At 52.6% G+C, this 27,316-nt stretch overlaps 1 protein-coding gene across 2 annotated transcripts; it reads right to left on the reverse strand.

Moving 5' to 3' along the window:
- Positions 1-1,082: 1,082 nt before the first annotated feature.
- On the reverse strand, positions 1,083-25,501 carry RAB40B (RAB40B, member RAS oncogene family). 2 transcript variants are annotated; one of them, XM_036092996.2, is made up of 6 exons: positions 25,226-25,501; positions 6,354-6,414; positions 4,484-4,544; positions 3,735-3,812; positions 2,773-2,995; positions 1,083-1,496 (listed from the first exon to the last, which is right to left on the reverse strand). In XM_036092996.2, exons 1-6 carry the CDS (start codon positions 25,392-25,394, stop codon positions 1,225-1,227), a joined length of 864 nt encoding a protein of 287 aa, XP_035948889.1. In that variant the 5' UTR covers positions 25,395-25,501; the 3' UTR covers positions 1,083-1,224. The 2 variants fall into 2 exon arrangements, with proteins under 2 accessions (XP_035948889.1, XP_035948892.1); XM_036092999.2 differs by lacking the exon at positions 4,484-4,544 and adding an exon at positions 9,453-9,587 and having other exon boundaries at positions 6,354-6,495; positions 25,226-25,356.
- Positions 25,502-27,316: the final 1,815 nt, after the last annotated feature.

Raw genomic sequence — 27,316 nt, forward strand, 5'->3', positions numbered from 1 at the left:
CCTTAAATTTCTAAAAATCTGTAAATAGTTAATAGAAACTGAGAACTGGGTGTTTTCTCATTGCTACTTACTTCTTAAAGATTCCTCACGGTAACCATCAGCTGCTGCCGAGAGAGGTCAGGCAGCTACAACCAGGAAGGTGAGACCCTGCCCCGGGCCTTTTACGCTGCTCTTGTGATCAGTGATAAGGGTCTGTCTGTCTGTCTGTCTGGGGTGCCTGACGAATCTGTGAGCACCCCAGGGGGGGAGTCAAGAGCCCCGTCTGCTGTTTTCCCGGACGGGCACACGTTCCGGGGTCTCTCTTTCATACTTCCACTTTCTGCCTCTGTGTTTCTTTCCAGGGAACGGAGTCTCTATCAGCAGATGCCATGCTCAGGACAGGCAATGAAGCAAATGAAATAAAGGGCTATGTGAGCACACGGAATCAGAAAGAACCAGCCAACAGTCCTACCAAGAAACAAGTATACATTTTATTGTCGAGAAACATTCTCTGAAATAACAGCGTCCACTTCTTCCCTCACCGAACCGGCTCCGGATGACAATTTCCTCGCCGATCTGGATCTGACGTAACTATGTGGTGGCCGTTCGACAACTAGAGATATCTTTGGCATTTTCTTCCCTTTGCTTCATAACTTGTGGGACATCGTGTACAAAAAAATGTAGATTTACAGAAAAATATGCATATAAATCACTTATTAATCCCCAAACAGGGTAAATAACATAGCAAAAACTTTACCAAATTCGTCAGACCCGCCCTGCATCATCTCCCGTTCTCCGCAGCTCCGTAAACTAGCACTTCGATGTGAAGAGGAGGTTTACAAAAAGGCCCTCTTGTGAGGTCGAAGGCTGATTTCTCTGTCCCGTCGCTCTCCAGAGTCCCCGGGGCCACACTCACCGCGCGCGTCGCGCTCTTATCAAAGCAGCCGTGCAGGGACAGGCCGCGTCAGCCAGAACCTCGCGCCACCCGGAGCTGAGCAGGCGGCCGATCCCCCCGGACAAACACACGTTTAAAACAAGAGCTTCATGCACATCCACGGAGAAACGTCAGTCAGGCTGGGTTTTCAGTGCACGGAGTGGCTCCGTCACCGTGAGAGATCTCGGCGTGAGAGACCGGCAGGTGCTTCCCGGGCCTGGAGCGGGCTCCCGCGTCCGTCCCGCGTCTGTCGCGTGGGACTGCTTGGCGTCTCTCCCGGAGGGGCCGGTGTCTGTGCTCGGGCGCCGTCTTCAGGAGACTTTGCAGCTGTTCCTGGGGCAGCGCCTGGGCGGGCTCTGGGGCGGGCGGGTGGCCTTCACTTTGCGCAGACCGCTCCTCTTGTGGGTGGCGCTGGCGGTGAGGGAGTAGGAGCGGCCGTGCATCATCCTGGCGTTCAGGCCGCTGGCCATGGAGAAGGACTTGAGGTGGCTCCTCAAGGCCATGGGCAGCGGGAGCTTGTCCACCAGGTGCACGGGCGTGCAGGACACCACCGCGCGGCAGCACAGGTCCTGCAGGCTCAGCACTTGGGAGGAAAGGAAACCGGGCTTAGTTCACGTTGTCCCGGATGCACACCGGCCACAGGGCAGCCCGCTCGCCTCCCCACCTTCCTTCCCCAGGACTTAGGCTGAGCACTCCACCCACTGTGCCCTCGCGTGGCCCTGGGAAGGGCCGGAGGTGGGCCACCCTGCTCTAGTCGCCTTGGACTGGAGACCCCTACCCCTGGGGCAGACCTGGAGGGGAGACGGTGGCCGGTGAGGTCCTCCTGCAGGCCTCACCCGACTGCGGTTTGGGGTGAGAGACCAAGGGTGTCTGGGATGACCTTCCCAACCACACCGCTGACATCGGAAGCACGTGTGACCAGCTCTATGGGGACATGCCCCAGAGTGTGCCTGAGAAGCAAGTGCTTCGGTCTCATCTACACTGTTCCTCGTGTGAGTCAGGCTCCCTGGGATGGGGCCCTGGGGGACCTGATGAGGGCGGCACTCGTGGGGCAGGCCCTGAGGGGTCAGGCCCGGGGGTCTCAGTAGAGAGCTCTCTCCGCACAGTGGCCCTCAGCTGGGGGTGGTTTTGACCCCCCGGGACACTTGTGGTTTCCACCGCCGGGGGGCAGGGGGCAGAGCACACTGAACGCCCCCCCAGAGCAAACAGCCCTGTCGAAGCCGGCAGCGGTGCTGAGATGGAGAATCCCTAACTGAGAAGAATCCAGCCTGGCTCCCTATGCCGCCCAGTTCAATGACTATAGGTTTTGTCCTTTTGTTTTGTAACAGTCATATGCGGTCAGGTTCCTGCGAGGAAATCCGTGACAGGGACTGTCACCGTAAAGGACCCACAAAGTAGATGAAATCGGAGGACACAGGTCTTTGGACAGATTAACACCGAGGGATCTGAACAGTATTCCAACCTCAGGTTATAAGGTGCCCACTACGCTCGAGGCGCTTCTGTTTCTCAGGTTCCCCTCTTTGCAAAAAAAAAAAAGAGTTGGAAATGAATCATTCCTGACACGATATGTGCTTCCCAAAACCATGGGCTGAAACCTGGCCAGCCGGCCCTCAGGGGTCCTGCTCTGCGTGGGGAGGTCCCGCCCCCTTCCCACTGCACAAGCCTGTTTGCACCTGCCTCCACTTCTGCCCACACACTGACCTCAGAAATGCCTCTCGTGAACTTTCTGACAAGACTATCAATAGTGATTCCTCTCAGATTAAATGCATTTACTCTGAGGATGGACATGGCGGCTTGAGGCGGGTCCTGGGAGGCAGACCAGGGTCTGGGGGCTGTAGGACGGCCTGACTGGTGCCTACCCTTGCTCGGCCTCCAGAGCCGGTCCATCCCGTGTCGCAGCAGCACAGTCCTGGCCAGCTCCGTGAAGGACTCAGTGATGTTGAAGTTGCACAGAGGGCTGACCTCGAAGAAGGTGACGCCCAGGCGCTCCGCGTAGGCCTGCGCCTGCTCCGTGGGGACCTGCCGCTTGAAGGCCAGATGCAGACGGTTTCCCACCAGGATTTTAGGGACGCCAGGGGCGTGCTGAAGGGTTAGAGAAAGGCAAGGGGGTTACTTGGCGAGCTCTTGTGGTTGCTCGCACCTTTGGTGTACGGGGTAAATCCTCCCCCAGTTCATGCCCACCCAGAACCTCAGAATGTGTCCTTATTGGAAATAGGACCTTTGCAGAATGTAATTAGTTAAGATGAGGTCACTGGGGTGGGCCCTCAATCCAGTCACTGGTGTCCTTGTAAGCAAAGGAGAGGACACAGAAGTCACAGGGGAAGAGCCACGTGCCGGCATAGGCAGGGACTGGAGTGATGGGTCTATAGGCCAAGGACCGCCGGCAGCCCCCGGAAGCTGGAGGAGGCAGGAAGGATCCTCCCCTAGAGCCTTTAGAGGGAGCCAACCCTGCTGACGCTAGATTTTGGACTTCTGGCCTCCAAACTGTGAGAGCATACATCCCTGCTGTTTACGGCCGTGCGTTTCAGCAGGCTGCAGGAACCTGACACCGTGCGTGTGGTTCTGACCACTTCGTGTCCACACTGGCAGTCGGGCGGCTCCGGGTGCCGGCGGGCAGCAGCCCAAACACCCCCACCAACCCACTCCACACAGCAGGTGGCATGCGGCCCCGACCCCCGGGGCTGGGTGGGTCTCCACGTTCGGGCCCCGTGCTGTTCTGGGAGGTGACACAGCCTCGTGTTGCTGAGGCCTCGTGTCCTGGCCCACCTGCCCGACACCCCCACACGCCCCTGCGGACGGCGCCTGGCACACCATGCCGTACCTCGTCTATCTCCTTAATCCACCGGTCGATGCCATCAAAGGACCAGCGGTTTGCGATGTCATAGACCAGGATCACACCCTGGGGGAGAGGCACCAGGCTTACCTCACGGGACAGAGGCGGACACAGCCCCGGCCCCTGCTGGCCAGCGTGCAGCTACTCCGTCACGGACACACGACCAGCTAAATACCATTGTACTTATTTTAACAGAAAACATATTGTTTTTGTTTATCTACCAAATGTCGTAGTTAAATAAGTATTTCTAATGACATCTCATGAGCTCATTAATCAACCCTCAAGTGTCAAGGTGAGGTGGGGACTCAATCCCCCACATCCACAAGCGGCTCTAGGGACACGGGATGTGGGGGGCCTGCAGGGACCACCTCCTTCCTGAGAGCAGGCCCGCCCTCCCGGACAGAGCGCTCTCCTGCACGTGCACGACACACACACAATCACGCGAACGACAGTGCACACACAGCCCTGCCGCATGCATATGTATGCACAAACACACACACACACACATGTGCACACAGGCCCACGTGCATGCGGACATAACACACGCGTCCACATGCACACAGGCGCCCGTCCCTGATGCTGAAGGCTTGCGAGCCACCAGACGTTCCTTGGCACACTTTCAGCCTCTTGCATCAATTCATATATGAGCTTAATTGCCTTCTCCTCCAGGTATCCATTTAAGAACATTCCAAATGTTATTATCCAGTCAGTTAACTTCCTGGCTCAGGGGATGTTACCTGTGCGCCCCGAGAGTAGGAGCGGAATATGGTACAAAATCTTCCCTGCCCGGATGTATCCCTGGAAAAGATGATGGAGGCCATTGAGAAGAAATCCCCGCTTCTTCCTGACAACAGGGTTTGGAACTTGGGAGCCGTAGCAAACACATTTTACGACTGTCAGTCAGTGGCCATCCCACTACAGATACTTCCCTAAGTTTATCAAAACAAAGAACTGACCCATGGGGTGCGGACACCTGGAATGGCCCGAATGGAGCTCCCAGCGCCATAAATCAGGAGAAAGAAAAACAACATTCCCGTGGGATGGACTCCAGCAGCCTGTTCTCACGGCAGCGGCTCTGAGGACCGGTGGGTGCTGACTCCTGGCATCTCTTGTGAGGGCAACGCACATCTGCGTGTGCGATGAACGCGCCCCCGTCCACAGGGGATCCCCCACAGGGATGAGGGCGGGACTGCAGGTCCAACCGCATCCTCGCTACAAACAGCGCAACTTCTCTCTTTTCTCCTCATTACCTGCAGGTGGTGACCTGCCCCTGCTTTCTGAGTCCTAGATGAGCCACCACGAGGGAGGGCAGGGCCTGGGGTTCAGGAGAGCCAGAGGTGCTGACCGTGGCCCAAGGCGGGGGAGGAGCTCCTCAGTGTCGAGGAGCAAATCGATGGAGAACTCGCAGCTCAGCCGCTACAGAGTTTCCGCTTTGCCCACAGATGGAAGTGGCTAGGAAGTTTGTGGGCAAGGAGACACGGGAGGAGAGCAGCCCTGGGGCATGAATCACTAGCTTTCATGGGAGACTGGTGGCTATCATGAAGTGGGAACGTCCCTGGACGTGGGGTGCTGTGGATAACCCCAGGGTGTGGCAGGAGCAACGGAGGGGGTGGGCACATGACAGCATTCACAGGATGAAACACGTAATCAGGAGACTTGTCGCTGCCCAGGGGAGATGTGGGACAGCCTTCGGAGGCCGGGGCAAGCATGGGCTGAGAGTGGGGCCCTCGGATAGTCTCGGGGAGGGAGGGAGTCAGGACGAGATAAGCCCTGGGCCCTGCAGGCCTCAGGGCTGGGCAGAGGTTGCCGAGCAGAGCACGCAGGAGTCTGAGGACAACTGGTGGTGAGAACAGGATGCCCTACAGCAGTGGGCAGCCCAGAGGACACAGGCTGCTGGTGGGCCTTACCCACAACCTTAAACATCCTGGCGCGGGGGGCAGGCAGTGGGAAGGGACAGGGTGCTAAGGGGACATTGTGGAGAAAGGCTCCCTGCTGACTGCCCCTGGGAAGGGGCAGGTGGGGATGGCAGGAGGACAGGCTTCCAGTTAGGGGAGGCTCGTGTGGCTTGGGGCTTAGGCATGTTTGGGCAAGAGGGCCATGCAGGTGGCCCAGGAGAAGGGATGACACAGAGGCCGGGGACAGTAGTCAGGCAAGTTGCACGGGGGCAGTCGAAGCAGGAAACCCCAATTCTCCCACTCCGCAGCCCCACCCGGAGCAGGAGGGGCTGAGGCAGGGGAGTGTGACCCGACCGCAGAGCCAGGGCTGCCAGCTGAGGCCATGAGAAAGAGACCCAGTCCAGACCCCGGGCGAGGGCCTCTTGCTCCCGCCCTCCCACACCTGCCATGGGTCTGTCCCCATCCCACTCGTGGGCCCCTCCTGGTGCTGGGGAGGCAGAGGGTTTCAGTGGGGCCATGTTCTGGACAGACCCCCAGGGACCCACAAGGGCCCCAGTGTTCCCTCCCATGGATGACGCCTCGGTGGCCCAGACCAGCGGATGCCCACGTCCTCTGGGGCAGCCCTGGGTCTGCTGGGGCCAGAGCGCGGTGCTGGTACGGCTGCTCCTCCCGGGGCCGCGCGTCCTGCCTAGAGCCCGGGGGCCCGACTCACCAGAGCTGCAGCTTCACCCTCCGGCCGTCCAGCAGGATGGTGGTGGTCTTGTAGTCGATGCCTGTGGAAGGGTGCGGGCAGCTTAAGTGCTGCGGGCCTCACAGCTATGCTCAAGCAAACGGCACCAGAGAGGAGAACTCTCCTGGGGGGAGAAAGCACCTCTCACCAGGGCAGAGTCACAGTTTTTGAGGTAGGCAGACGACCTCGCTTTGGGTCTCCCTGGGTTCGCGCGGGCCCTGCCCACCAGCCCCATTGCTCACTCTGTGGGGCCTCCGACCTTCCTCTCCTCACTCGGCACCAGCTGCCTCGGCCTCCCGGCCGCCCCAAGGCCTGGGCTTCCCCGGCCACTGCCTGCCACCCGAGGGGCGGGCAGCGGCAGCCAGCGGACACGGACTTGGACTTTGGCCCTTGAACTGTTCGGCATCAGGCCCCCCGTTTGCAGGCAGCTCTGGGCAGCCCCATGTCCCACCCCCTCGTCTCTGAGACCCTCCCTGCCGCCCCACCTCCTGTCCTGGGACTATTACACCGAAGCTCGAATCCCAGGCTAAAACACTGAGATCACTTCCCCAAATTATCACACTAAGAACGTAAAGTAAAATGTGTCACATATAAAATGAGATATGAAGCATTACCTCAACTAAGTAAAGAAAATACACCTCTGTATTTGTGAGTGTATGTGTGTGGTGGGGGGCAACAGTGAGGACCAGCCCCACGTTACAACTGGAAATTTCTGGGTTGTGTTTACTTCGTTTACCCCAACCTTTCCCTATTTTAAGTTTCTTCAATGAGCATGCATTTTTTTTCTAAAATAAAAAAAAGCAATAAACATTTTTAAAAAAGAAAAATATTCCTCCCCATTCCACCAGAAACCAATTTTCTACTTCTTTGAGAAACCACTGTGTTCACAGAGCAAGTCGCCCGTGAAAGACAGAGTTTCCATTAAGTGACCAGAGAAAACAAGAAAGGAGTACTCCCTTCCAAAAAACAGATGCAACACAATTTATGATCACAAGGATCCAAACCGCTTAGTAACACCACACCACACCACCAGGCTCTGTGGTGCTTGATTTATTTCATCTTTAGACTTATTCAGGAGTGTCTCTCAAAGCATGCGAACCTCGAGAAGACCAGCCTTGAAAAGGTTCTGGGATGTGGCCAGACTTTAGATATCTTGACAAGGAAAGCTGGATTAAGAGTTACAAATCTAAAGTGGAATGTGCTTCTGGGGGGCAGACGGGAGAAGAGAGAGGAGCTCCTACATGGGGGCCTCACCCTGAGAAAGTCCTGGAATGGGTGTGAAATCTTAGCAGCTCTCCACCAAAAGAAAAAGCCCCGCACCCAAGGCTCAGAAAGCAAGCTCCCCAAATGCAGTGCTAAAGAAGGTGCCATTTCCAAGTGGCTTGGCTATGCTCCCTTGGCGGATCTACAGTGCTTAGACTTAGCTACCCCCCACCCACGAAAGCCCCAAGAAAAAGAACGCCATATTCATAAACCCTCCTGTCTTTAAAGTAGGTTGAGGGTAATACAGTATGCATGGCGGAAGGTGACAACAAATTTGCTTCTCGTTCTGAGGGCACATTGCCCAAGGTTTTAGGGCAGAGCATAGATATTCTGGAAACTGCTTAGGTCAGTACATTCAGGCTCTGTGAAATTACTCTTTGGAGTGACCAACCAAGGGCCTCTTCACCGTCCTTTAAAATCCCACGGAACTATCTGGAAGGCAACTTCAAATGCCTATATTCTTCCTTTTGCAGCAGTCAGCATTGGGCATATATGACGTGAGGCACACACACAATAAAATAGAATATATATGTCTATAATAGAATATGTATACACACATATATTAAATATAATATATAATAGAATGTATAATCACATAATAAGTAAGTAGAATATACACACATATAATTAAACATATATAAACACATAAAAACGTATACAGAGAGCAACTTCAAAGTTAATTTTGGAAATATTTAATTTTTCCCTCGGAACACTAAAGGTTTTATGCCATCTAGGTGAAGCAACAAATAAGTACACTTGGGAATCTATTTTTGAATCTGGAGAGAATGTGGGCTTTGGCATGTTTCCAGACAGTAAAAGAGAGCTCTCACCAGTCACAGGCTGGACAGGTTTTTCATTTTTAACCTTTAGGAGATTAACTCACTGAATTGGGTTGGCTCCTTTGACTTACACAGTGTCCTCATGTACTTATTTTTTAGGTCCACAATAAAAAATAAGTTTTCATAAATTTAAAAGAATTCATTCCTCATGGTCTTTTTAAGCACCCTATAAGGTTTTTGTTTTTTGTTTTTTGTTTTTTGTTTTAAGTAATCTCTACACCCAACATAGGGCTTGAACTCACCACGCTTAGATCAAGAATTGCATGCTTGGGCAACCCTCTTGGGTCCCCTCCCTCTTCGGGAGCTTTGTACTATTGCTCAATAAACTTTCCAAAAAAAAGAATCGCATGTTCCACCAACTGAGCTGGCCAGGCACCCCCAAGCACCTTATGAGTTTTTAAAACTATACTTGGATTTTGTTTTCATTAGTCATAGATACACATGGTTTCATTTTAAGTCTACTGACTTAATATGGAAAATGACAGGACCTGATCCACACCCCACCACAGTGTTGTGCACCCATTTTCATCTTTTCTGTATTTCTTCTGCTATGTATCTCCAAATTTGTAAACAACATACTTGTATTCCTACTTCCTGAATTTTCAGGTTTAGGCATTAATCAAATTCCCACTGTGGAAGGTGAAAATGTAGTTCTCTTTCATTGACATACTCCACATGCCTCTCTCTCTCCCTTACACACACACACACACATGCACAGAGTATAGTCATTTGCCATTTTAGCTAGACCAATGTCCAATTTTACATCAATATGACCAAGTAAACACTACCCGCAGCTGGAACACGTGGAATACTATGTTTATTTGTCCTTCACATACAACTTTTTGTTTCTACTGGAGTTAAAAATTGCCTTTTTGTTTATTTGCTTAGTTTTCTCTGCATTTATCATGAACATATCCCTAAAATCTCCTCCAGTTATCCAACCCTCCCCTTAGTACTTCCAAACATTCAGGTGTTTCACCTTCTTAGTGGCATCTTCCCAGAGCTTCTGTCCTACTCCCTTGCGGACTAGGAGTATGCTGTCTTCCTGGGCCCTCTCTTCTCCTACTGTGGAATCCCACATCTCCCCCTCTGTTGGTTTACATCCTTTTTCTTCCTGAGAAAAGGAGAGATAGTAGAAGATAGTAGAAGTAGAAGATAGTTTTTGAGACTTTGCATGTCTGTAATGTCTGTAGTCTGCACTCACTCTTCATTGAGAGTGGATGGGCACACAATTGACGTAGGAAATAATTTTTATTCAGAAATGTGCAGGTCTACCTCCCAGAGTTCCCGTTGAGAAGTCAGATGTCAAACTGATTCTTGATCCTTTGAAATGCAATCTGCTCTTTCCTCTTGTAAGGCATGGAAGGTCTTTGCCTTGGCCTAGCACTCTGCAATCTCATAACTTGTTATGAGGCATTTTCACTGTTGTGCTGCCCACTTGACAGGCTCTTTCAATCTGGAGATGCAAATCTTTCAATTCTGGGAAATGGTCTTTTTTTTTTTTTTTAAGATTTTATTTATTTATCTGACAGAGAGAGACACAGTGAGAGAGGGAACGCAAGCAGGGGGAGTGGGAGAGGGAGAAGCAGGCTTCCCGCAGAGCAGGGAGCCCAATGTGGGGCTCAATCCCAGGACCCTGGGATCATGACCTGAGCCGAAGGCAGATGCTTAACAACTGAGCCACCCAGGCACCCCTCAATTCTGGGAAATGGTCTTGAATTATTCACTTTTTTCCTCCTGCTGGGGTTTTGTTACTAAGATGTTGGGCCTCCTGAACCTACTCCATGATTTTCTTATTTTCTCTAATTTTGCATCTCTTTTTCTCAATATTCTGGAAAATCGTCTCAATGTTATCTTTTATCCTTCTTTTGAAATTTTTATTTCTGCCATCACATTTTTAATTTCCAAGATCTTTATTGTTTTTGGATTGCTCTCGTTCTTTTTTAAAAAGATTTTATGTATTCGAGAGAAAGAGAGAGCATATGAGCGAGGGAGGAGAGGCAGAGGGAGAGGCAGAGGGAGAAGCAGACTTCCTGCTGAGCAGGGAGCCCAATGTGGGACTCCATCCCAGGACCCTGAGGTCATGACCTGAACCGAAGGTAGACGCTCAACCATCTGAGCCACCCAGGCACCCCTGGTTTGCTCTCTTTTGAGGTTCTGCTTCTGGCCATGACTGCACAGCTCCTACTGAACCAGTCCTCCTGCAGGTAACAACTCTCAATGATAGACAAAATGTAAAAACCAGTGACCCAAAACCACCAGTGAGTGACCGGTTGTGTGGGGTAGGGGCTCTTCACCACTTTCTCAACTTTGGTGGAGCAATCATACAGTTCAGGGTTCACCAGGTGGAAGAGGAGCTGGGAAGTAAGCTAACACAGATGGAAACACAGATGGGGAGAAAGAGCAGTAGAGAATCCTGAAAGGCTCAAGCACCAGAACCCAGCCTGGGCTCAAAGGAGGCCTGCCTTTCAATTGTCAATCTGGTGAGGCCGTAAACTCCTCTTTGCTTAAGCTGCTTGGGGCTGAATTTTTTTTTTTTTTTTTTTTTTTTTAATTCAAGTTAGTTAACATATAGTGTAGTATTGGTTTCAGGAGCAGAATTTAGTGATTCATCACTTACATATACCACTCAGTGCTTATCCCAACAAGTACCCTTCTTAATGTCCATCACCCATTTAGTGCATCCCCCCCATCCTCCTCCTCTCCAGCAACCCTCACTTTGTTCTCTATAGTTAAGAGTCTCTTATGGTTTACCTCCCTCTCTGTTTTTATCTTATTTTATTTTTCCTTCCCTTCCCCTACGTTCGTCTGTTTTGTTTCTTAAATTCCACATGAATGAAATCATATGATATTTGTCTTTCTCTGATTGACTCATTTCACCCAGCATAATACCCTCCAGTTCCATCCACTTCACTGCAAATGGCAAGATTTCATTCTTTTGATGGCTGATTAATATTCCATTATACATATATTTGTATATGTATATACACATGATATTTATACATATATATGGTATATATAATGGTATATATATGGAATATATATAAATGGAATATAGTCTGTATGCATATACATATATGTATGTATGCATATACATACACACACACACACACACCGTATCTTCTTTATCCATTCATCAGTCAATGGACATTTGGGCTCTTTCCATAATTTGGCTGTTGTTGATAGTGTTGCTATAAATATTGGGGTGCAGGTGTCCCTTCGGATCACTACATTTGTATCTTTGGGGTAAATGCCTAGTAGTCTAATTGCTGGGTCATAGGGTAGCTCTATTTTCAACTTTTTGAGGAACCTCCCTACTGTTTTCCAGAGTGGCTGCACCAGTTTGCATTCCCACCAACAGTGCAAGAGGGTTCCCCTCTCTCTGCATCCTCCACCAACATCCATTGTTTCCTGACTTGTTAATTTTAGCCATTCTGACTGGTGTGAGGTGGTATCTCATTGTAGTTTTCATTTGTATTTCCCTGATGCCAAGTGATGTTGAGCATTTTTTCGTATGTCTTTTTGGCCATTTGTATGTCTTCTTTGGAGAAATGTCTGTTCATGACTTTTGCCCATTTCTTAACTGGATTATTTATTTTTTGGGTGTTACTTTTGATGAGTTCTTTATAGATTCTGAATATTAGTCCTTTATCCGATATGTCATTTGCAAATATCTTCTCCCATTCTGTAGGCTGCCTTTTAGTTTTGTTGACTGTTTCCTTCACTATGCAGAAGATTTTATCTTGATGAAGTCCCAACAGTTCATTTTTGCTTTTGTTTCCCTTGACTCTGAAGATGAGTCTAGTAAGAAGTTGCTGAGGCTGAGGTCACAGAGGTTGCTGCCTGTGTTCTCCACAGGATTTTGATGGGTTCCTGTCTCACGTTTAGGTCTTTCATCCATTTTTGAGTCTGTTTTTGTGTGCGGTGTAAGGAAATGGTCCAGTTTCATTCTTCTGCATGTGGCTGTCCAGTTCCCCAACACCGTTTGCTGAAGAGACTGTCTTTTTTCCATTGGACATTTTTTCCTGCTCTGTTGAAGATTAGTTGACCATAGAGTTGAGGGTCCAATTCTGGGCTCTCTATTCTGTTCCATTGATCTATGTGTCTGTTTTTGTGCCACTACCATACTGTCTTGTAGAGCCAACTTTTTTGTGTGCACCAAAAATGTCCAGTCTGATAGAAAACCCACAAAGCACAGTGAGTGGAGAGAGGAACAGAGAATGTCTGACATACAAATCCTGGAAAAAGCTACATTTTAACATCTTCTCAAAGCAAAGTACAATGACCTGTGTCTCAGAATTTCACTAACAGTAAACAAGTACTTAAAAGCTCAACAATCATGATTTACTCATTAGCCATCGTGACTAAAACTGAACTCAATGACTGACAGCCCTGCTGAAGAACCTGCCCCTCAGCTAGGCTAACCCCTGACCCCTGACCCCTGGGAACACACAACCCAGTGGTCTCCACTGGCACCTGCTCACTTAGGGTGGCGACTCCCGAACTTCTCCAGGTCCATCTGCTTAGCTGCATGCCCCACTACCACAGGCGGCACCTCCCCCTACCCGCACTGTGGAGACTTCAGGACGGGATGGGGCAGGGCAAGCGGGGTGGGATGGGAGATAAAGCTTGAGAAAGCACTGCTTCCTTGTGTGATGTGTGCCTTGGTTTCTCCAGGTGGGGAAGCTGGGGGTGGAGATGGGTCAGACCCACTGGGGCCACACAGTTTCCCAGCTCTGAAGGCCCCACAGGGAGGAGCTCTGAGGGGCCTGGGATCAAATCCCAGTCCTGACAAGCAGCGACTTCCTCATGCTCCCCTGTGCCTCCGTTTCCCCCACCACCTGGAAGAGCGCACTTGCTGCGGCTACTCACAGCCTGCGTGCCAACCACCTGCAGCAGCCTCACCCCAGCAAAAGCTTCACTCTTCCCCAAACCCCCGGTCTCTGAAGATAAACCTCTGATACAGCTGTGTCTGCCACAGAGTGCCCAGATCACCTCTCTCCATGGCCAGAACCTCCTCTCCTCACAAATTTACTTACTGAGCCATTCTCTTTCCTTCCTGCAATGTTTCCTTTTTTCTCCTACTTACGTGTTTGCTCTTCTCTTATTTATTTCTCCTCGTCCCTGACTCTGTTGCTGGCTACCGTATAGCTCAGTCCACGAGAGCCCAACATTTTGACATTAATAGTGTCAAGGTGACGATCAAAAGGTGTAATTCATGTTCGCTGCACTCAACTAATCCAACGGAAACTCTGACCATCAAAATGAAAAACACGCAAAAGCTTCCAGAATAAAGCCTGTAGGAATGCTCATTGAGTGAGTCAGAATAACAGAGAGAAGAAGAGATATAATTTTAGCCTTCTTAAAAAAAAAAAAAAAAAAAGGAAGCATCAAATGCCAAGCCATTCACTCTACTTTTAGCTCCACATGATGAATAAATAATTTAGTTCAGCTCATGCACCAACTGCTTATTTCTATTTTAGTGAGTGAGCAGGCGTAAATGCGTGCCGTCACGTAGGAGAATTCTCTTCTGGTGTAAATATTGGTTAACTATCACTTACAAACATGTTCATCTTCGAGTAGCTGGCTTTTGAGAAATGTGTCTAATGCTGAATGAAAACATCAGAAAGCAGACCAGTGATTGCCAGAGGCTGGGAGGAGGGGTTTCCTTCTGAAAGTGGTGGTGGTTGGACAAAATTGTGGATGTACTAAGTGCCACTTACTTGTGCACTTTAAAATGGTTCAGTTTGGGGCGCCCAGCTGGCTCAGTCAGTGGAGTGTGCGACTCTTGATCTCAGGATTGTAAGTTCGAGCCCCACATTGGTTGTAGACTTTACTTAAAAATAAAATCTTGAGGGGCGCCTGGGTGGCTCAGTCATTAGGCCTCTGCCTTCGGCTCAGGTCCTGATCCCAGGGTCCTGGGATCGAGCCCCGCATCGGGCTCCCTGCTCAGCGGGAGGCCTGCTTCTCCCTCTCCCACTCCCCCTGCTTGTGTTCCCTCTCTCACTATCTCTCTCTCTGTCAAATAAATAAGTAAAATCTTAAAATAAATAAATAAATAAAATCTTGAAAAAATAAAAATAAATAAAAATAAAATGGTTTGTTTTATATTATGTAAATTTCACCCCAAAGAAAACGTATACACATGAGTCCTTCCCCGAGCTGGTTCTGCTCAGCTCTTTGGATCAGAGGGACAGTCTGCTGGAAGATGCTGGGTGCCTCGCAGAGCCAAGGGGTGGGAAGGGCTCCGGGCAGGGGCCCTGCTGCACCCACAGCCAAGGCCAGTGCTGGCCCCTCAGTGGGCCCCCTTGAGTTTCTGAATGGTTCTAAAAGCACGTCACATTCTAGACAGGGATATGAAGTGTGTTCATCACGTTTACACAGTGGCAGTGATTGAAATTGAAATATCTCTCTGCAGATCTCCTTTTTGAAAAGTATGTTCCCTGAATGTTTCTCCTTCCCCTTTTTTTCTTTGAAATAGCAAAGTGGTGGATTCAGGTGCCCCCAGGTGAGGGACAGTCCAGGGGCCTCCAGTCTCCTCCTGGCCTGGCTGTCCTAGCTCGTCCACACAGCTCCCACTCCTAGCGGCCCTGAGCCACTTATTCCCCACTTTGGGAGTTGAATTTTCCCATCTGCCCAGCAGGGATAGGACCATCACCATGCTACCTTGGCCTGGGCACCCAGTGCTCTGTGCTGACCAGCTGCATCCAGGAACACTGAGTTCTCACAGTGTGGGGCCCGGCACCCCTGCACGCCCACCCCCACCATGAGTGGGATCGTCTCTGAACCGTTATTTGGGTGTGGCCAGACAACAGCCCCTCTTTCCGGAGTCCCAACACTTCCAAATCACAGTGCTTTGGCTGTGAGGCTGCCCTCACTGTGTCTCAGGGTCACCCCTTAACTTGGGGTACTGCTGGAACGTGGACTCAGACCACCGCCAGGTCCTGGCAGGTCAGGCCAGGAGGGGCATCCTCCCTGTTCTCACCCTACTTTGCACAGGCCTGCTGTCTGGGAGACACAGCTGGGAAATCCTACCATCCTCCAGGAAAGAAATGGGGGCAGCATCTCTGATGTTCAAGTGCATGGTTCTCAATGCTATTGGCACCGTTTCTGTAAAGCCCACTTCAGCCAGGGGCTGCCCACCTGGCCCATGGGGCGCTGTGGGCTCAGGCCCCCCAACACCTCCTGTCTGGGACACTCTGCTCACTTAGACGGTCAGTTCAGTCAGCCAGCAGCATAGTATTCTAGCACATTCCCACCCACAGAGGCTGCATGTGTCTTCAGAAGGAGCCCCGAGCCTCCTGGTTCGGCTTCCTACCTCTGCAGTTGCAGAAGCTGAGGTGACATGACATCTTGGGGGAAGGAGATGCCCTCATCACTGGTCATGGCCTTGCCCGGCTGAGTGACTGTCCCAAAGGCAGACCCGCTCACCTGTCTGTGCTCCCGAAGACAGTTTAGGATGAACCACCCTGAACTCGGAGTCACCTTCCCCACTCACCTGGAAGATGACAGGGGCCTTATTTTCTGGTAAATAACTGTGGTCTCAGGCACTAAGCCTCAGAGGGCGAGAGGCCCCTGTATATCACTGTGGCTAGAGGGAGAGGAAGTGGGGGGCCGGCCAGGGAGGTGCTGGGCAGACGCGGGCCCCTCTGCTGAGCAGTTATCACCAGAGGACAACTGGAAAACGGCTACACTGGCTTCCCTGAGAAGCCCACAGAAGCGGCAGACGTCTGGGCGGGCGGCAGCAGGGGCCTCCTCTCTGGGAAGGAGGCTGGGGGAGGCCAACGTGACTCTGCCGGGCACAGAGCACCCAGAGCCCAGAGTTGCCTCCTAGGCTCATGCTCACCAGGTCCTCACAGCCCGTGGGAATGGTGGGTGCCCTGAAGTGGGTCACCAAGCCGGACACCTTTGTGAGCAGTTTCCTGTCCAAGAGAAGAGGCCAGCCCCTCTTCCGCTGGGCCAGCCCTGATGCCACTGTCCTGCTCAGACAGGAGGTACAGTGCGGGCTCAGCCCAGCCTTGGCCAACATCATGACCAGCTGGGCCCTGAGCTCCAGGGCTGGGCGATTTTTCTCACAGAGGCCATGGCTGCCCCAGACACCACAGCAGGGCCTGGGTCACTCCCAGGCTTCCCCATGCCCAGTGGCACATCCTTTGGGCCAAGTATGATGAACCCAAGACAGTGTGGGAGGGAAGGATCGAGTCCCTGTGTCATCTGATGGAGGACCAGGGGCCAGCTTCTGGCAGGCCCCCACCCTCCGCGGACCGCCACCTGCCAGGGGTAGAGCAAAGGCAGAGGGTGCTTGGCCACTCAGGAGACAGAAGTCAATTGCAAGGTCCACTTCCTCCCTCGTTCAAACTGCACACAATGGCTACCACCGGCAGCCAGAAGATTCCGGGAAGGATTCTCCCCTGCAGTCTTGGGATGGGGGTTCCTGCCCACACCTCGATTTCAGACGCCTGGCCTTCAGAGCCAGAGAGATTAAACATCCATTGTTGTTAGGCCCCCAGTCTGTGGTCGTTCGTTACAGCTGCCCCAGGAAATGGACAGGCCGTCCAGCATTCCCGCGCTGGGTTCCTGCACTGCGCCCCCACTGCCTGCCCCACCCAGTGCTCACGGACCGTGCGCTCAGGGCCAAGCGCAGACGCCCAGCCTCGCAGGATGGATTCCAGGTCTGACGCCTCTGGCTTTGCCTCTCCCGGACGTCAAACCAGCACGACACTATTTAAACCCACGAGGCAATGGTCTACCTTCCGGAACGAGCACATCATTCTAGACTGGAAGAAACAGATTTTACTTCCAAATGAATTTTCTTAGTCTAAAAGAGAATTCAATGTTCTTCACATTTACCAATTTATTTTTCCCATTAAGACAATACATTTCAGCCTTCTGTATTAGGGTTAGAATTTAATACGCATATGTAGGATTCTGCCTCTGTAAATTCCTTTTTCTTTTTAACCAAATAAAATGCCATTTGTGTCACGAGTCACAAGCAAACTCGGCTGAGTCCCATTTGGGGAAGGCAATTCATTAATTACTGGCTGCAAGAGGAGGGAATACACAGCCCACATAAACCAAAAACAGCCTGAGGTTCATGTTCAGCCAAGGAAACCCGGGACAGTGGTGACGACCTTCGTGGCTCTCCGCCAGAGCTTTATGGGACTATCTCCCAAGGGACAACCGTTAGCAGGTGGTTTCAGGCGGGAAACTCGGGCGTCCATGGAGGGACTGCGAAGCCAGGCTGAGTCCCAGGCTGGATCCTGCTGTGACAGTGGCGGTGAGGCTACTCTATGCGCCCAGGGCAGCCGCCTTCTTTTCCCACCTTGTGGTTCCAGCAGCGTGGGAGCCTCCTCTCTCCCCAGCCACGTCTCCGAACACAGTCCCATGCGAGCTCCCCATGAGTGAAGGACTGTGCTGGGCTGCCCGAGGCCTGGATTCGAAACTGCACACTCCGCTAAACAGAGGTTAACTCCGGGAGTGCAGGCCTACTCAGGAAAACACGGACCACAAGCCAGCTCTCAGCCACGGGGCTGGTGGTGATTAGAAAGTTCTCCAAGAGCAAACATATGCTGTGAACAAATAAAACCATCTCAAGGGCGACACAAGTAGCTTCATGTCCGACAAATCTCTGTACGTTACCAGAACTAAGAAAAGAAGAATCTGCTTCTTCAATGATAAACCTCTTCACAAAGTTCGTGCCTTAATCAGAGCAACAAAAATAACTTACACCCGTGTCTGTGAACGTATACATACGTGTGTGCTCATGTACACGAGTACTGTGCACACGTGTGTGTGCTCTGTGTATAGAGTGTATTACACAGACACATATCAAATACACTTAGATATACTGTGTCCCGTGAAGTATTTGAAAGGCGAGCACTGTTCTCTCTAAACCCTGTAACTGAAAAGTCACACTGTGGTGCGCGCGTCTCATCTCTGCGGGTCGGCGGGAGATGAGATGGAAGAAGCGACGGGGAACCAGAAGCCCCGTGCCGGATCACAGGCGCGAGCGCGCTCTGAGAACAGCATCCGCAGGGGCTGCGACCTCCAGGTCCTCACAGAGGCTGGGGCAGGCCGTGTCTCTGGAACGGCGGTGTTCACAGACGAAGGGGCAGAACCCCGAAGGGTGGCGTCTCTGGCAGCAGGCCACGCAGGGGCTGGGCAGCGCGGCATCTCAGGCCAGCCTGGTGCAGACACTGGGACCAACTTCAGGAGGTGCTGAGCTGCTCCAACAGCCTGGAGAGAGGCAGAGGGCGTGCGGGGTGTCCTGGGGAAGCTGGTGCCGGCCTCCAAGGAGGAAAGCTAAAGCGAGGCCCTTCTGAAGAAGGGCAACCTGGAGACCTCGAGGCTATCTCAGGCGGTGACTGCCTTTTACATGGTTTTGTTTGTGGATCTGATAAATCTACTTCTCCGATGTTTTTAAGCCCAATCTCCTGGACACCGCAGCTCTTTTCAGTTTTTGCTTATACACAATTCCTTCTTTGCAGCTAATTAAGCTGAAGAAGCCGGGGAAGAAAGCTTCAAACAAATGTTAAAAAAAAAAAAAAAAATCTCTTAATGGGAAATCAGCTCACAGCCTGTGACGGGAGTGATAGGCTCCGTCGCTTCCGACACACCCTGCTGCTTCTCCTCACCCCAAAAGGCCCAAGCAAAGAGTAAGAGGTGTGACCGGCAGGACCAAGGCAGGACCACGTGGCTGTCATCCTACAGCCACTGTAGCCCCCAGAGCTAGTGACAGAGGACACAGGGGGTGCTGGGGGGGTCTCCAGCCAGAAGCTGACCCTCTGCACAGGAGGAAACTGGGCTGGCTGGATCTGAGCCCCTCCTTGCCCATCACCCAAAATCAGGGTCGCCCTGGGTTGGGGTTAGAGGCTAGACGAAAGGGGCAGTCCCCACTGTAGGGAGGAGGCGCCAGAGGACACAGGGAGGTAGGGCTGAATGATTGGCTTTTAAGGAGAAAATCTGATACAAAGGCAGTTTTATTATTGTCAAATACATGGAAGCATTTATGACATAATTTAAAACATGAATACACTGAAGAAATTTACTGTATGCTCTTGGTGGCACCACGGGAGGTAAGGAAGTAGAAGATCATCTCCTTCTTAAGGAATTACACTGTAAAGAACTAGGGATAAAATATGATTCAACTCTCAGTTCAAACTTGAAAGTGATGGCTTTATAAATCGTGTTTCGAATCTTGAAGTGGTTGCCAAGGGCAACCGCAGAGTAGCTGTAAAATCAGCAAACCCACCACCGTCTGCAGCGCTGCAGAGGGGCGCGTGTAGGCATCTCCTGGCAGGACATTTGTCAAAGGCAAATAGAAAGGCAAAAAAAAACCCATAACAAGGTCACTAAGTAAAAGCATTTTGATGGTCTTCACAGGGAAGAAAAGCCACTGCTCTGAGTCAGAGGGGCCACAGAAGGGGCCCAGAGCCAGCCACACCATCCACACTCCTGCTCTCACTCACGCTGTGTGATCTTGAGAGAGTTACTCACCCTCTCTGGGCCGAATAACGTAACCTATCTCATGAGATCGTTCTTCTCTGCTCTTGATGGGGGGGGGCACTATTATTACTAGCTGTTAGCAGAAATGAAACAGAGAAAGAAAGATGGGATGTTCCTGCTGGCAAAATGAAGTTGGGGAAGCAGCCAGGAGAAAGTAATCAGAAAATAGTGAGTCTCTTTGGGAAAAAAGTTGGGAGGCAAAGAGATTGTAGAATTTAGAGTCTGTTTCATCTATCTTCCTCTCCCACTGTAGAAACTCAGCGACCAGAGAAGGAAAGGTAACGCCATGCTGGAAACACCACCAGCTGGAGCCAAGGGGAGAGACCCTCACCAGTGAACAGAGAGCAGGAACCCAGTGGTGGCCCTGACTTCACTCCCCAAACAGAGCTTGGCTGTCTAGGCCTTTTACTCACCACATCTACCTGGGAGAAGAGGCCGAATGAGGTACCAACCCTCCAGATCCGAGGGAGGCTCCAGGGCCAGCAGGCCCAAAAGTAGGAGATGGGCCCCTCAGCTATTCTGCGTGTGTATCACACTTTAACAAAAAGTTAAAAAGGAAAAAGAGACAAAGAACCCAACCTGAAAGGAAACGTGACCGAAGGAACAGAAGGACATTCATCCCAATTACTTCATGCAATGGAACAATTTAACAAAAACATTAAGTTGGTGGGGCGCCTGGGTGGCTCAGTCGTTAAGTGTCTGCCTTTGGCTCAGGTCATGATCCTGGGGTCCTTGGATCGAGCCCTGCGTCAGGCTCCCTGCTTGGCGGGGAGCCTACTTCTCCCTCTCCCACTCACCTTGCTTGTGTTCCCTCTCTCTCTCTGTGTCTCTGTCAAATAAATAAATAAAATTTATATATAAAAAAACAACAAACATTAAGTTGGCAAAATGAGAGATTTTTTTTAATGAAATAATTATTTAAAGAAAAATTTTTAAGATTTATTTATTTATTGGAGAGAGAGAGAGCACAAGTGGGAGGGGCAGAGGCAGAAGGAGAGAGAATCTCAAGCTGACTTCCCACTGAGTGCGGCGCCCGATTCGGGGCTCTATCTCACCACCCTGAGATCACGACCTGAGCTGAAACCGAGTCAGATGCCCAACCTTCTGTGCCACCCAGGTGCCCCATTTAAAGAAATTTTTAAAAATTGTAAATGAGGGCGCCTGGGTGGCTCAGTTGGTTAAGCGACTGCCTTTGGCTCAGGTCATGATCCTGGAGTCCGTGGATCGAGTCCCGCATCAGGCTCCCTGCTCGGCAGGGAGTCTGCTTCTCCCTCTGACCCTCCCCCCTCTCATGTGCTCTCTCTTTCGTTCTCTCTCTCTCAAATAAATAAATAAAATCTTAAAAAAAAAATAAAATAAAATTGTAAATGAAAATTGTAAGAGTAAGGAAAAAAATTGAAGACCAAAACATCATTTACTAAACTAATAAAAAGGTTAGAAACAGCTAGAAACAGTTTACTAAAATAAAAATTACCAACAAATAGGAAAGGCTTGAGATGCCCACAGAAATTCAGAAGAGAGAGACAAAAAGATCAAAGCAGGGAGAGAGAAGTGAAGGGATGTGGAACACAACTAAACCGATCCAGCACAAGGATAATGGGTACGGCACGCAGCATGATAACAGCTCCCCAAAGGTATCCACGCTGTAATCCTCAGAATACATGACTCTAGGAGGTTACATGGCAAAGGGCAGGTAAGGCTGCAGAAGGAATTAGGTTTGCTAACCGGGTGATCTTTAAATACAGGGATTATCATGGATTAACAAATGGGCCCAGCGCCATCACAAGGGCTCCTGAAAGCAGAAGAGGGAGAGTCAGGCTGGAGGGGTGCAGCGTGAGACAGGTAGCATTACTACTGTCAGCTTCGAGGGCGAGGAAGGGGCCTGGAGCCGGGGAGTGCGGGAGGCTTCCAGAAGCTGGGAAAGGCAAGCAAACAGACTCACTGCTGCCACCTCCAGAAACGACACAGCCCCTACCAACACCTCAATTTCATCCCAGGGAGATGGTGGCCCCCCAGAATTGTCAGATAATAAATCTGTGTTTTAAGCTACTAAGTTTGTGGCAATTTGCCCAGCAGCAATAGGAAACCTGATGTAAACACCAATCAATTGTAACAGATGTTTTAGGGGACAAAAAGTAAATTTCCCTGAAATTAAATACAAAATCTGCAAATTCAAAGAGTACACATTGTATCAGAAGTTCAACACCAAGCATTCCACTTTGAGACACGGTCTGCTTAAGCTGAGGAACTCTGAAGAAAAGGCAAATCACCCACAAGGAGAGACCAGCGGACCTCAGAGCGAGCGAGTGAGCGAGCGAGCGAGCCAGCCCGGTGGAGCCATGGCGACAAAGAGTGGAGGGAAAGAACATTCAGCCTGAGGATACATTCTAACCTAACCGAGATACTGTTCACAGATAAAGACAAAGGACAGACATTCTCAAACATGAAAATACTCACGAGCCCTTCCTGGAAAATGGCTGGAAATGAAATGTAACTAATTAGAGGGACAGCAAAATACAGAAGTCAGAGACACAGTGGTGGAGAAAAGACTCATGGTCAGCATCCGATACTGAGGGACTGCGGGCACTGCAGCCCCAGTACAGAGACCGGGGCAAATTTAGAGCAACAGGGGTGCACACGAGGAGGGGGTAAGGGGGTGGGAACAGGATGGGAACAGGAGGCTGGGAACGCCCTCCCCTTCCGATGCTCCTCGAAGTACTTATGCAAAGTGAAACGTGTCTTTAATAATAAGAGTAATAGTAATAATACTGACAATGATTCCAACTCCTTACAATCTCCTGGAAAGTGTCTTTTTAACCTAAATCCTCCCTCTGTGTGGAGGAAAAACCTTTAGAAGAAAGCGTTAACTAGTTGCTTTTACAAGTGCTCAGTTCGCATATAACAAAAAGAAAGTAACACAACAAAGCGTACCCAAGCCTCTGTTCAAACAACCAGGACACATATTCTGTCCACACTCCTCCCATTTGCTGCACATCACTCACCGACTCACAGGAACTCAAAACTACAGCTTCTTCCCCCCAGGCACACAGTTTTAAAAGCCTGGTGCTTTATTTGTTCAATGTTTACTCCTCCACCCACTGCGCCCAAGCCCTGAGGACCCCGTTGTGGAGGAAACAGACAAAACCTGCTGCCCTCCTGCAACTTAAGCCCCAGAGCTGAGCCTTCCAGCAGGGCTCTGCCACACCTGTCAGGAGCCAAGTGCTGAGCACTTGAAACGTGGCTAATATGAACCTTTCATTGTATCTTATTTTCACTCCTTTAATTTAAAAAATCTCACGTGGCTGATGGCATCACCTTGGATAACACAGATCTGGATTCAGAGACAGAATCTGCATTTTCACAAGTCCCCTGGGTGACTCTCGCACTGGCAGCTTCAGGAAGAGTCCAGGTTCTTGGCATCGGTTCTCCAGAACCAACCCAAAACTCTCCCCAACTTTCTCCCCACCCCCACACCTCCAATCTTAAAGGCCTGTCTCGGGCCATTCCGCCTAAGTCGCTCACATCCCTGCTCAGAAGCCACAGTCTTCCTCCCTCTGCCAGCTCTGCAGACCACTTTCTCTTTTTACATCCCTCATCCCCGCATAGCCCACCTTGGGTCCTACCACAACTTTTGCCCTGCACCTCCTGCCCCTCTTGCCTTAAATCAAGTTATCTCCCAGTGAGGCCCCTGGACCCAAAACTTCCTCCTCTGCACTGTCTTCTCAAGCCTACGCTGCCCGGTCGGGGCGGGAAGCACACCTAGGCTGGCTTGAACATCAAGACTCCACTTCCCGGGCTGCCCTCTTCTGCTTCTGGAGAACCCGACTGCAAGCCCAGGAGACAGAGAGGGGCAAGACCCTGAGCAGCCAGGTTTGTGTTGGAAGTGCTCCTTGAGCCCCTGACATGACAGTGAAAAGGTGATCGCAGGCATGTGCCCTTCACAGCCACCCGACCTGCAGACCCTGCACTGTTGGGGCAGCCGGCCTGGGTGAAGACCCTGACTCTCCTGCCTGCTGGCCCAGCTTTCTGCCCACCTCACTTTCCTCTCCTATCCCCTGCCCTTCTTTCCCTCCTAATGTCCACCCCGTCTTGGGGCCTGCGGCCCTCAAACCTCAAACTTTGGGGACCCTCTGCCCACTGTCCTCAAGCTCTGAGTCCTCTGGCTTCCCCACCTGGAACCCACACTCCTTCACTTTCTATGGTGCGTCCCTTCCTCGCCCTCAGGCCGCATTCTCGAGGGTCATTTGGGTTTCTTGCCCTCCCGGGCCTGTTCGCCAGGGCGAGGAGCCCCTCGGACGCGCCAGGAACCTTGGAGAAGCGTCCAGACTAGTTCTCTTGCTTCCTCTCTCCCTCCGCTTCCATCTCGCCCACGCGCAGAGCCACCACCTGGGAGCCTCCGCCCGCTGCGCTCGGATCCCACGCCCCATTCCCTCCCGCCCGCTCCTTAACCCCCACGCATCCTTTCCAAACGCGTTGCACGCGCTTGTGGCCTCCCGGCTGGGCCCACTTACAACAGCCCGGCTACCTACTCCCCAAACCCCACCTGTGGGGTCCGTCCGCTCCCCTCCGCCTCGCCGTCATCCCGGGTCAGAAGTACCCCAGCACCCTGCCCAGCCGCTAGTTCCCGCGGGGAAGCGGACCTTGGTGAGACTACGGAGGACGCGCTGTATTCCCCACGTGGGAACTGAGGGTGCAGCGGGGGATTCCCTCGAAGCGCGCGCCCGACTCAGGCAGAAAGGCGGGCGGTGAGCCCCGCGCTCCTGGATCCGCGTCCCTTCGCGCATTCCACCCCCGCTCCTCTCTGCGCCCCCTCGGCCCCGCTCCCAGTCCCCGCACCTCCAGCTCCTCGGCGCACTACTCTGGTGCCTGGGTCCGGCTCCACTCCGGCCCGCCGCGCCCTCCCCGGGTCGCCGGTGCGCTCCCTGGCCCTCTGCGCGTTCCCTTGGTCCCCCCAACCCTGCACTCCCTGGCCCGCTGCGCGTTCCCCGGGCCCAAGGCGCTCCCTCTGCCCCTCTCCTCCCAGGCCGCCGCGCGCTCTCCCGAGCGCTCCCTGGCCCGCCGCGCGCTCCCCCCGGCCCCCAGTCAGATCCCCGGCCCGCTGCGCGTTCCCCCGGTTTCCCGTGCGCTCCCGGGCCCGCCGCGCGCTCCCCTGGCCCCGCCCCCACCCCACCGCCGGCTAGCCGCGCGCTCCCCCGGCCCACCGCGCGCTCCCTGGGCTCTGTTCCCCCGTCCTAGCCCCGCGCTCACCCGCCGGGTGGCCGTACGGGGACTCGGCCGCGCCATCCTGCAGGCTCGCCAGGATCTCGCCTTTGCCCACGTCGCTGTCGCCCACCAGCAAGAACTTGAGCAGGAAGTCGTAAGCGCGGACAGGGCTGCCCAGGGTGCTCATCGTGCCGCCGCCGACGCCTGCGCCCATGCCCGGCCCGCGGGACGGCTCAGAGGCGCCTGACGGGCACCGAGGCGCCGAGCGGGCCCCGCCGTCCGCAGATCGCAGCGGGCCGGCGGCCCCCGCAGCTGACAGCGCGTAGCCCCGCCCCACCACGCCCGCCCCGCCCCGCCATTGGCGAGCCGCAGTTGCTAGGGCGGCTGCGCGCGCTCATTGACTGGGCTGCCCGTCCATCTCTCTTTCGTCTCCGCCTCCAGGCCATAGTCCACCCGCCCTTCCCAGGAGGCTCTGTTAGTCGCCGCTGTTGCTGGGCTGGGGGCGGGGCAGGGGCGGAGCGGAGGGCGGGGACCAAAGGCGACGTTATTACAGCCACAGCCAATGAGGTCCGGAGGCGGGGTGGGGCGGAGCCAGGGGGCGGGGAGTGAGGGGCTGGGCTGGGTCTCGCGCTGCTGTGGAGCGGCGAGGGCGATGCCGGGCCGGGGCGTGGGCCGGGCTGCAGGGATGGCTACCCGGATGCCGCGTCCTCCACGTCCTGCCACCTGGAGACGTCGCTGGGCCGGGTGGGGGAGCCGCTAGGGCGGGTTCCGTTCGCGGACAAGCAGCCGGGAGGCCAGGGCCAGGTCGCCTGGCGTCAAGGGTCCCTGTACCGGTGAGCCTGGGCTCGCGGTGTCCCCCACGGTTCCTCCAGAACCTCGTCTTTGTCCCAGAGCGCGTGGTGCGCGTGCCTGTGTGTGCGCGTGCGCCTGTGTACGTGTGCACGTGTTCGTGTGTGTACCTACGTGCTTGTTCGTGTGCATCTATGGGCCTCCGCTTGTGTGAATGTGTGTGTGTGCGGGAGCTGGGGGAGAGGACAAAGTGGGGACCCTCCAGTCCCCAGACTTCTCTCCCCATCTAGGGGGTAATGGGCGGTGGAGGGAGATTGGCCTGATTGGCTCTCAGATCCAATACCAAAATTCCCATGTAGGTATCGGCCCTGATGGGAATCCATGCCCACCTCTGGACCAATCAACTGTAGTAGGAAGCTCTGGCAGCAACCCACAGGGAAGATCTCTTCATGCTTGGCAACCTTGTATCGTTCGTCTTAGAATATCCTCTGAGTATGCGTAATCAAGGTCCCCACCGGACGACCCCCGGGGCTCCATCCTTGAGATGTGGGTGAGCCTGGCGGTGCACTCAATGCTGGGCAGAATGGGGTCTGGGTGCACTCTTGTGCATCCCATCTAATTCAAGTGACCCACTTGCACACCTACCATCTCCACATTCTGGGCTATCTGCAGCTCTGGGAAAGGCACAGCGATTGGAAAATGTACTCCCCTGTCACAAGCAGCAGGTGCAGATTTCACAAACAGAAGGGGCCTATCTTCATCAGCTTGGGCTGCTATGACAAGATACCCCAGGCTGGGGGCTTAAACCGCAGATATTTACTTCTCATTGTTCTGTAGATTAGAAGTCCATGACCAAGGTGCTGGCTATATTGGTTCCTGGTGAGACTCTCTTCCTGGCTTGCAGATGGCTGCCTTCTTCCTATGTCCTCACATGGCAGGGAGTTCTAAGGACACTAATCCCATCAGAAGGGCCCCACTCTGATGATATTATCTGGCTCTAATTACCTTCCAAAGGCTGCATCTCCAGGTATTACCATACTGGGATTTAGGGCTTCAATATATGGATTCAGGGGGCATATTCAGTCCACAACAGGGCCCATGGTGGGGAGGGCCCCTGGGCCTACCCAGAGCAAGAATGAGTTCTGGAGTGTGGAGTTCTGCCCACTGAGAGCCGGGGCTGGGATGTTTGTGCCCACCAATTCCTCAGCTAGCTTTTCCTGGTGCCCTTGGATGGTTTCGGGGTCTAAAGCAAGGTGTCTGAACCAGCTCCAGGATTATTCTTTGTGGTGGATTGTCCTGTGCATTACTGGATGCTGAGCAGTGTCCCTGACCCCTATCCGTTAGAAG

This window comes from Halichoerus grypus, chromosome 2 (assembly GCF_964656455.1).
Source record: "Halichoerus grypus chromosome 2, mHalGry1.hap1.1, whole genome shotgun sequence".
Classification (NCBI taxonomy): Eukaryota; Metazoa; Chordata; class Mammalia; order Carnivora; family Phocidae; genus Halichoerus; species Halichoerus grypus.

Coding starts and splice junctions, on each gene's coding strand:
- RAB40B (XM_036092996.2), bottom strand. CDS start 25,394: ATGGGCGCAGGCGTCGGCGGCGGCACGATGAGCACCCTGGGCAGCCCT. Junction 6,415..25,225: donor CCCGTACGGCCACCCGGCGG/GTGAGCGCGGGG, acceptor ACCCTTCCACAG/GCATCGACTACAAGACCACC. Junction 3,813..4,483: donor CCTACTCTCGGGGCGCACAG/GTAACATCCCCT, acceptor CCTCTCCCCCAG/GGTGTGATCCTGGTCTATGA.